This window comes from Propithecus coquereli, unplaced genomic scaffold, assembly GCF_000956105.1.
Source record: "Propithecus coquereli isolate 6110/MARCELLA unplaced genomic scaffold, Pcoq_1.0 Scaffold90, whole genome shotgun sequence".
NCBI lineage: Eukaryota > Metazoa > Chordata > Mammalia > Primates > Indriidae > Propithecus > Propithecus coquereli.
Genome location: NW_012155285.1, coordinates 3,878,310 through 3,888,479, shown reverse-complemented (window position 1 = coordinate 3,888,479; position 10,170 = coordinate 3,878,310). Strand labels below are relative to the sequence as shown.

Below are 10,170 nucleotides of genomic sequence, written 5' to 3'. Positions count from 1 at the left end.
ATTGACTGGCACAATTAGAACATTAGTAAGCCATAAAGGCTAAATTGATGGCCGCTGTGCTCATGATTTAGTCCTAACTTTGATTTAGTTCTAACTTCCCCCGCCTGACTGGTGCCACTACCACACGAGACTGGTTGGTGAGAGTTTGGGAGTCAAGTATGTCAGTCTGTGATCAGCTTTTGACAATGGTGCATTGTGTTTCTGTTTGAAGTGGAATTTGTCAATAGTTGCACAGCTCGACAGTATTTTTTAATTCTGTCTGCTTAACAGCCCATCCTGTTGAAGAAAAGCCACAAGAACGCCGAAGGAAGAAAACAGATTGTTTAATGAGGATTGGGAATTGCAATTTTTTTTTTTTTTTTTTTTGAGGAGACAGAGTCTCGCTGTGTTGCCCAGGCTAGAGTGCCATGGCGTCAGCCTAACTCACAGCAACCTCAAACTGCTGGGCTCCAGGGATCCTCCTGCCTCAGCCTCCCGAGTAGCTGGGACTACAGGTGTGCACCTCCATGCCTGGCTAATTTTTTTCTATATATTTTTAGTTGTTCGGCTAATTTCTTTCTATTTTTAGCAGAGATGGCGTCTCGCTCTTGCTCAGGCTGGTCTTGAACTCCTGACTTCAAGCCATCCTCCCACCTCCTCGGCCTCCCAGAATGCTAGGATTACAGGCGTGAGCCACCGCGCCCGGCCAGTATTATCTTGTTTTTGCTAAAGATAAGATGATTTGCTTGCTTCTGTGATACTGCAGTATCAACATTTAAAGAAATCCAGTGCTCATCAGCATTATAACACTGATGAAGACCCCAAATACTTTAAATTAGAGGGAGAGGCACAAAAGGTTGTATTTCAGAAATTAAAAGATGAAAAGCAAAAGCAAAAACAATTCTTTCAAGCAGCAATAAGACCTGGAAATAATGCCACTGAAGCACCTTATAAAGTAGCTTATATACTTGGGGGAAAAGGGAAGCCATTCTGTGATGTAGAAATTGTGAAAAAATGCAATGTCAAAATTATAGGATGCTTAGACCCTGATAACATTTCATAGGTGTGTAGTGATATATCATCATAGTTTTAATTTGTTTTTCCCTAATAGCTAATTATGTTGAAAATCTTTTCATGTTCTTTTTTGTCATTGGTATATCCTCTTTGATGACATGTCACTTCATTTCTTTTGCCCATTTTCAAATTACATATATATATATATATATTTACTATTGAGTTTTGAGAGTTGTTTATATATTGTAGATACGAGTCCTATGTCAGACATGTGGTTTGCAAGTATTTCTTGTCTGTGGCTTGACTTTTTCATTCTCTTAAAAAGATATTTCTTACTTGAATTGTTTTTTTAAAATACTCAATGAACAGTAATTTTCTAAGCATCCTTAAACAGCTAATTAGTGGTGTAGAAACTGCAGACTCTAACGTATACTATTTTTCTGCTTAGAGTTCTCTATATATGGAAGTCTAAGACAGCATAGAATAAATGCGATTTATCTGTTTTTCCCAATTTTCCTGCATCATGTTTTCATAAAAAATACTGAAATAGCTCACAATACAGTATTCAAACACCTCTCAGACACATCCCGTCCCTGGCTCATTCTTTTGTCCTTTATTTCTTAAGTATTTGTATTATGGTAATGATATTATCCCCTTTCCCTCCTTTCTGAAGCTAAGGGCCTCTCAAAACTAACAAGAGGGAAATTTTTTATTCTTTATAGAACTCAAGATATTTTTCTTAATAAAGCATGGGAGATATTGTAATAGGAGACTTATCTTCACAGTGCCATGATCTGATTTTTTAAATTGATCCAATTCCCTGTCCAGCAGCACAGCAAGGCAGAACAAAGTAAAGCTACTTACTCCAGATACAGAAGAGGTGGGACATTAGAAACATCTGGAAGGACAGGAGGAAAGGTTTCTTATCAGCCCCTCATGGCCACATGATAAACTCTGACATCCTAGGATCAAGGCTCTGAGCCATGAAGGAGGTTGGAGGCCAAATTAAATAGAAAAAAGAAATCACAGCCACCTACAACCCTGTGATCTTTGTAAGGGTTTGGTTATACTGCTTGAACCTGAAGTAGAGGATGGACTGAAATCTCCATTATTCCATGTGATGATAAACCAATTTCAAGTGATAAATTAGTCCATTTTTGTAATGAACTTCATTCCACTGTATGGGCATAGTGTTAGTTTATTTACTCTTTTGTTAAACATTTATTGGATGCTAACCGTCTAGCACTGTGCTAGGCATTGGGAATGTAAAAATAAATGAGAAGGGTTCCTGCTTTCAAGATGTTCATACCACGGTAGAAAGGAGAGAGAGAAACAGTTGAAAATTATAATAGATAATATAGAGGTTTGTAAAAGGAGGGAATAATCAGTTCTGCCTGGATGAATAGTAGAGTCATGAGGAAGAGACATTTGAGCTAGGTCTTGCTGGGTGTTTTTAAATCAAATGTTTTTCTTCCATAATGAATATGAAACAATTAGAGAAAATTTGGAAAATGGAATTGGATTTTCAAGGATGAGGTCATCAGGGAAAAATCAAAGCTTTTAGAGAAATCAACATTCATTCATTCATTCAGCAAATATTCATTGCTTCTACTCCGTGCTAGATTCCAGGAATACAACAAACGTTCTTTGCCAAAAGGAGCTTGTAGGCTGGTGGAGTGACAAAGTGATCAATTGCCATACAATGTGAAAAGTGCATGAAAAAGTAAGCACAGGACAATCTGGAAGCACATGGTAGCCTCTAACCGGGACAGGATGAAGACTCTGAGATTTACACTGTTAGGCCAGGGTCATATTAGGCAATGCCTTATAGTATTTGTATTTAATGATATTTCGAAAGGTGGAGTGAAACGGAAAGTACAAGCAAACTATGATAAGCTCTCAGGGATGTGTCTAACTTTGTGAGTGAACAAAAATCTCATGTAGACATATCCTGGGAGCTTCTCATAGTTTGCTTGCACTTTTCCATTCCAAATGGAGGTTTGACAAATTTGGTTTCAAAGGGTTATCCCAGTTAAGATCTAGGTGATGGAAAAAAGGCAAGAGACCCTCTGCTATAGTAGATACAGCTGGGTTTAAAGGAACGTTCATTCCATTCCTCCTGACCTCCTCTTACGAGTCCAGCTCTGTACTAGCTCTGTGAGTAAATGAAAAATGCCTTCAAAGGTGGGATGCGAGAGCTAGGCAACAAAGTGGCAAGGAACCCATACCAGCCAGGTAAGTGTGAGGAAGGAAACATTAACAGTCACCATATGCTTTCAAACTTTATTTTAACCTCATAACAAACCTATCAATTCAGACGAACAAACAGGTTCATAGAACAGAGGTCACGGATACAGTGGGCGAGCTAAAGCATCCCCTCCGCTGTGGGGCGCCAGCGCCTGGGCCCGCTCAGAGTTCAGGGCTCAGTGCCTAGGAACCGGCCGTTGGCGCCTCCATTCCCGGTTTTCGTGGGTGACTGCAATGGCTAGCACCACGCCTAGCACACAGCGCTCCATCGCTGGTAGTTGGCGGAAAGGAAATAACTTTCTGGCGGGGTCCTCACCCTTTGCCAGGCCTGCGCACTGCGTCCTCCAGAGTCGAGGGCGCTCTAGAGAGAAGCAGGTTGTGACCCAGTCCTCCCACCGCTTGGCCTCATGAACGTCCCTCGAAGCCCCTGCTGTCCTCAGCCCAGCCCTGGGCCTCGTCCTGGCCCCGACCACTCCCCGCGGCCGGAAGTGGGGGCGCCGCGCGCTGCAAATGCCTGCGCGGCGGCGGCTCAACTGTGGGCGGTTGGTCAGGCCGCCGGGTCTCGCCAGTCGGCAGGAGTCCCCAAGGCCCTGCGTCGGGCGCCTCTCCCAGGGGGCGCCTCGCCAGGTGTCCTTCCCATTCTCTGGGTCCTTTGAGCTAAGTTTGGTGGGAGCCTCCTTCCAGCAGCGCGGAGGCTTTCGCGCGGCCTTGACCGCTCGGGGAGAGGGGGCCGCGCTGCGCCATGGAGATGCGCTCGACGCCGGGGCTGCCGACGCCGGGGTCCTCGCTGGCCCTGCGGGTGTCCTTCGTGGACGTGCTTCCTGAGGTGATCCCCGTGCAGCTGTGGGGACCGGTGGGCGAGCGGCGGGAGGAGTACGTGCGGCTGAGCCAGGAGATCCAGGAAACGGCGGCCACGTGCGGCCCGTGGGCGCTGGGCGGCGCCTCGGCCTCGCCGGGCGAGCTGTGCCTGGTGCAGGTGGGGCTCCTGTGGCACCGCTGCCGCGTGGTCAGCCGGCAGGCGCAGGACAGCCGCGTCTTCCTGCTGGACGAGGGCCGCACCATCACGGCGGGCGCAGGCTCACTGGCGCCCGGGCGTCGCGAGTTCTTCCACCTGCCCTCTGAGGTGCTGGGCTGCGTGCTGGCCGGCCTGGTGCCGGCGGGCGGGGGCGAGCCACAGCACTGGTCGCCCAGCGCCGTGGACTTCCTCAGCAACCTTCAGGGCAAGGAGGTGCGCGGGCGGGTCCTGGACGTGCTGCTTCTCCATCGCCTGGTCCTTCTGGAGGTGCCCAGTCTGGTCCAGCAGATGCAGGAGCTGGGCCTAGCTCGGCAGGTGCCCGACAGCCTCTTCCACTTGCTGCTTAAGCGCCAGCTCACTGTGGCCACTTCTGGGGTGGGCCCTGGGGTCCCGGTTCTCCCGAGAGTCCTGCCCAAGCAAGAGCAGCCTGGCCTGGACTACTTCTATCCCCAGCTGCAGCTGGGCGTGACGGAACCCGTAGTGGTAACCCAAGTGTGCCATCCTCACCGCATTCACTGCCAGCTCCGGAGCCTCTCTCAGGAGATCCACCGCCTCTCGGAGGGCATGGGCCAAGTATACCGGGATTCCACAGGGACAAGGGATGAGAACTCTACCGGTGCCACCTGGGAGGAGAGGGAGGAGAGCCCAGACAAGCCGGGCTCTCCGTGTGCATCCTGTGGATTGGATGGACGTTGGTACCGAGCACTCTTGCTTGAGACTTTTCGGCCCCAGCGCTGTGCCCAGGTGCTTCACGTAGACTATGGAAGGAAGGAGTTGGTGAGTTGTAGTAGCCTTCGGTACTTGCTGCCTGAATATTTTCGAATGCCTGTGGTGACCTACCCTTGTGCTTTGTATGGACTCTGGGACGGTGGGAGAGGCTGGTCTCGGTCACAAGTAGGTGACCTGAAAGCTCTGATACTGGGCCAGGCAGTGAATGCAAAGATTGAATTTTATTGCTCCTTTGAGCATGTGTATTATGTCACCCTGTATGGAGAAGATGGGGTTAATCTTAACTGTGTGTTTGGAGTACAGTCTTGTTGCTTGGCTGACCGATTCCTTCAGGGCCAAGGAATAGAGGAGGAAGAGGAGGAAGAAGCAGAAACAGCTTCTCAGTCTCAGTCTCCTGCTGAAGAAGTGGATGAAGAGATTTCACTCCCAGCCTTAAGATCTATCAGGTTAAAGATGAATGCCTTCTATGATGCCCAGGTAGAGTTTGTTAAAAATCCTTCCGAGTTTTGGATTAGGTTGAGGAAACACAACAGTACCTTCAGCAAGCTGATGAGGAGAATGTGCAGTTTCTATTCCTCAGCCAGTAAGCTGGATGGGGTCGTTTTGAAACCTGAACCCGATGACCTTTGCTGTGTCAAATGGAAAGAAAATGGCTATTACCGGGCCATGGTCACCAGATTAGATGACAAGAGTGTCGATGTATTCTTAGTTGACCGTGGCAATTCAGAAAATGTGGACTGGTATGACGTAAGGATGTTGCTTCCTCAGTTTAGGCGGCTACCAATATTGGCTCTGAGGTGCACTCTCGCAGATATCTGGCCTTTGGGAAAAACCTGGAGCCAGGAGGCAATTTCCTTTTTTAAAAAGACTGTACTCCACAAAGAATTAGTCATCCATATTCTCGATAAGCAGGATCATCAATACATTATTGAGATTCTTGATCAATCAAGAACAGGGGAAGAAAACATTAGTAAGGTAATTGCTCAAGCTGGTTATGCCAAGTATCAGGAATTTGAAGCAAAGGAAAATATCCCAATAAATGTCCACTCCCCAGGGCATGGTTCAAACCATTTTACTGGTGAGAATAACAAAATACCTTCTGCCAAGAGGGTAGAAGGAGAACAGAGAGCCAAGAGAGATAATAAAGCCACATCTGTTTCAGAAGCTTTGACTGACACAACAATTGTTACAGATGTTTCAAGTGAACCAGTTGGGGCGAATAAAGAGAAAAAAACATCTGTTTATTCTCCTCTTATACAGAATTTCTTGGAAATTAAGCCAGACTCTTCTTGTAAAGGAGAGATAAAAGTTGGAAGTACAGTAGAAGTTAAAGTGTCTTATGTTGAAAACCCTGGCTATTTCTGGTGCCAGCTGACCAGGAACATGCAAGGATTTAAAACTCTAATGTGTAATATTCAGGACTATTGTAAAAATACAGCTGCTCCTTATGAGGGAGCCACGCCTGCTTGTTTGGCAAAACGAACGGTAGATGGAAAATGGTCCAGAGCTCTGATCAGTGGGACACAATCTTCAGAGCATGTCAAAGTAATATTTGTAGATTATGGAGACCAAGAAGTGGTATCTGTGAAGAATATTTATTCAATTAGCGAAGAGTTTCTCAAGGTTAAGGCTCAGGCTTTTAGATGCAGTCTTTATAATTTAATTCAACCAACTGGTTCCAATCCCTTTGTTTGGGATGAAAAGGCAATACAAGCTTTTAGTGACTTTGTAAGTAATGCATGGCAAAACAATCTAGAATTAAAATGCACGATATTTGCTTTGGCCTCAATCCATGATGAAGAACCGTTTAATGTTGTGGATTTGCTAACACCCTTTCAGAGCGCTTGCCATTTTTTGGTAGAAAAGAGATTTGCAAGACGAGTGAAACTTCGGAAGCCTCTGGAGTCCTCTGTTCAGCTACATTCCTTCTACTATTCTACACATGATATGAAAATTGGAAGTGAAGAATCAGTGTATATAACACATGTTGATGACCTTTGGACGTTTTATTGCCAGCTGGCAAGAAATGTAGATATTTTGGACCAGTTGTCGTGTAGTATTACACAATTAAGTAAAGTTTTGCTGAATTTAAAAACATCGCCCTTGGTCCCTGGAGCCTTGTGCCTTGCCAGGTATACTGATGGAAACTGGTATAGGGGGATGGTAATAGAGAAAGAACCAAATAAAGTCTTCTTTGTTGATTTTGGGAACATTTATGTAGTAACAAGCGATGATCTGCTTCCAATACCTAGTGATGCATATAGTGTCTTACTTTTGCCGATGCAAGCTGTTAAATGCTCATTATCTGATATTCCTGATCATATACCAGAAGAAGTTACAACATGGTTTCAGGAAACTATTTTAGATAAGTCATTGAAGGCCTTAGTTGTAGCAAAAGATCCAGATGGAAGACTGATTATAGAACTGTATAGTGATAATATTCAAATTAATGCTAGTATTAATGAGAAGTTAGGGCTACTTGGTTGCAAGGGTAGAACAAGGAAAAACGAAAGTAAAGCACTCCTCTCTACAACTGAAACTGTTGAAGAAAAAAATGAGAATATGAAGTTGTCATCTACAGAGTATTTAAGTAAATCAGTAGAGAACAAGTTATGCGGTGTAGAGATTTTGCGAGAACCGTACAAACCTAAGATCAACGCAGCATTTAAGGAGCTCAAACGCTTACAAAGTTCAACAAAGACGAACTCAGTCACTCGATATCAGGACTCTGTAGGAAATAAAAATAGTGAAGTGTTTTCATTAACAACAGAAAAGAAAGAAGAAATTTTTGCTGAGCAACCTTTGAAAGCCACAAGAGAAGAAGCCACTGTTTCAGGGAAAAAAATAGGAGATTTGTGTAACAAAGATTTGCCTCTAAAATTTTGGGAGTTCCCACAGAAAAATATAATGCCTGGCTTTAAAACAACTGTATATATTTCTCATATAAATGACCTTTCAGACTTTTATGTTCAACTAGCAGAAGATGAAGCTGAAATTAATCATCTTTCAGAGAGATTAAATGATGTTAAAACAAGGCCTGAATATCATGTAGGTCCACCTTTGCAAAGAGGAGATGTGATATGTGCCATTTTCCCAGAAGACAATTTATGGTATCGTGCTGTGGTCAAGGGACAACAACCCAAAGACCTACTCTCTGTACAGTTTATAGATTATGGCAATGTTTCTGTGGTTCACACTAGCAAAATAGGTAGGCTTGACCTAGTTAATGCAGTATTACCAGGATTGTGCCTTCATTGCTCCTTAGCAGGACTTTGGGTTCCTGACATCATAAACTGTAAGGAAATGATGCATTCCTTTTCCCGAAGGACTGATGAGGCTCAAATAACATGTGAATTTGTTAAATTTCAGGACAAATGGGAAGTTATTCTTGCAGATAAACATGGGGTCATAGCAGATGATATGAATAGCAGATATGCTTTCAGGGAAAAATCGCAAATAGAACTTTCTACCCAAATAATTAAAAGTACCTGTTCAAGGTCTGTTAACAAATCAGACAATGACATTTCAGTATTTCTTAACTGGTATAATCCCAAAATTAAGGTGGTAAGAGCTTATGCTACTGTAATAGATGGACCTGAGTATTTTTGGTGTCAGTTTGCTGATACTGAGAAACTTCAGTATTTGGAAGTAGAAGTACAAACTGCTGGAGAACAGGTCGTAGATCAGAGAAATTGTATCTCATTTCCTCATATTGGAGATCCTTGTATAGTAAGATACAGAGAAGATGGACACTATTACAGGGCTCTTATCACTAATATTTGTGAAGATCGTCTTATATCTGTCAGGCTTGTGGACTTTGGAAACATTGAAGACTGTGTAGACCCAAAAGCACTCTGGAACATTCCTTCTGAACTTTTGTTGGTTCCCATGCAAGCCTTTCCATGTTGCCTCTTAGGATTTAATGTTTCAGAAGGTGTATGCCCTCAAGAGGGAAATGACTATTTTTATGAAATAGTAACAGAAGATGTGTTGGAAATAACAATATTAGAAATCAAAATGGATGTTTGTGATATCCCTTTAGCAATAGTTGACTTGAAAAGCAAAGGTGAGAATATTAATGAGAAAATGAAGAAATATGCTAAGATTGATATTACTAAGAACAATCTTCTCTGTGAAGCAAATGGCTCTGAGATAAAGGAAGCTCACGCATCCCGCAGTCCTGATGTGGGACTTAAGAAACCAAGTAATAAAACTGTGCAAGATGAAACATTATATGTGGAACCCCAGACAGATGAGCTCTCTGAAAGCATTGAGAAAGAATTAAACATTATTGAAACCAAACCAAGTAAATTCTATGCCCTCAAAACTGAAAACATTTCTGAAGCTTTTGAAAACCCACACAAAGATAAAATTGGTACTGAGGTACTGGATGGCAAAGCAGAGTGCCATTTGGTTGACAAAGCAAAGTTTGAAGATAAATACCAAATTGCAGGATTTGATACATTATTACCACATGTTAGTGAAACAAAGAAGATACTAGAACTAAATTCGCTTGAGGTGCCACTTTCTCCTGACGATGAATCGAAAGAATTCTTAGAACTGGAATCCATTGAGTTGCAACATTCTCTGGTCCGGGATGAAGAAGAAGAAGAGCTGGGCCTGGAGCCACCAAATGTACTGCTGCCCCAAGGCGGCGACGCGGAAGCAACCCTGGAACTTTTCACAGCGCAGCTGCCGTTCAACTGTGAAGCCACGAAACAGCCAGAATTAGAACTACCTACGGCCCAGCTGTCTCTAGATGACAAACTGAATGCTTTGTCTTTGAGAGTTAGTCAGAAAATCCAAGAATCCATGCGTGCTGAGGACATGAGAAAGCCGAGTTGTGTGGAACCCTTTGATTGCCAGCACAGGGTGCCGCTGCATCCACCTGGGAGGAATTGTGATTCTAAAATGCAGATTGAAATGAATGTATATGAAGAAGAATTTATGGAATATAAAAACAGGGACACCATTTCAGCATTGATGCCTTTATTCTCTGAGGAAGAATCCAGAGATGGAAGAAAGCACAGTATTGCTTTACCAGATCATGTCTCAGGTATGTGCATTTTTCCCTTTAAGTCTAACGCAGTGTCTTTCAAAAGTTCTTATTTGTTTTTTTGTTTTTTTTTTAAAGAGAATAATTCTTAACTGGATTTTTAAAATTAATTTTTTGGAAGAAAAATTAA

The 10,170-nt window shown here is 43.5% G+C and overlaps 1 protein-coding gene across 1 annotated transcript in view; it reads left to right on the top strand.

Annotated features, from left to right (window-relative positions):
* Window positions 1-3,755: 3,755 nt before the first annotated feature.
* TDRD6 (tudor domain containing 6) overlaps window positions 3,756-10,170 on the top strand; it is a 13,935-nt gene continuing 7,520 nt past the window's right edge. The window contains exon 1 of the mRNA XM_012664645.1: window positions 3,756-10,040. Coding sequence (XP_012520099.1) covers window positions 3,983-10,040 — 6,058 coding nt within the window. The 5' untranslated portion in view covers window positions 3,756-3,982. The remainder of the gene's footprint in view (window positions 10,041-10,170) is intronic.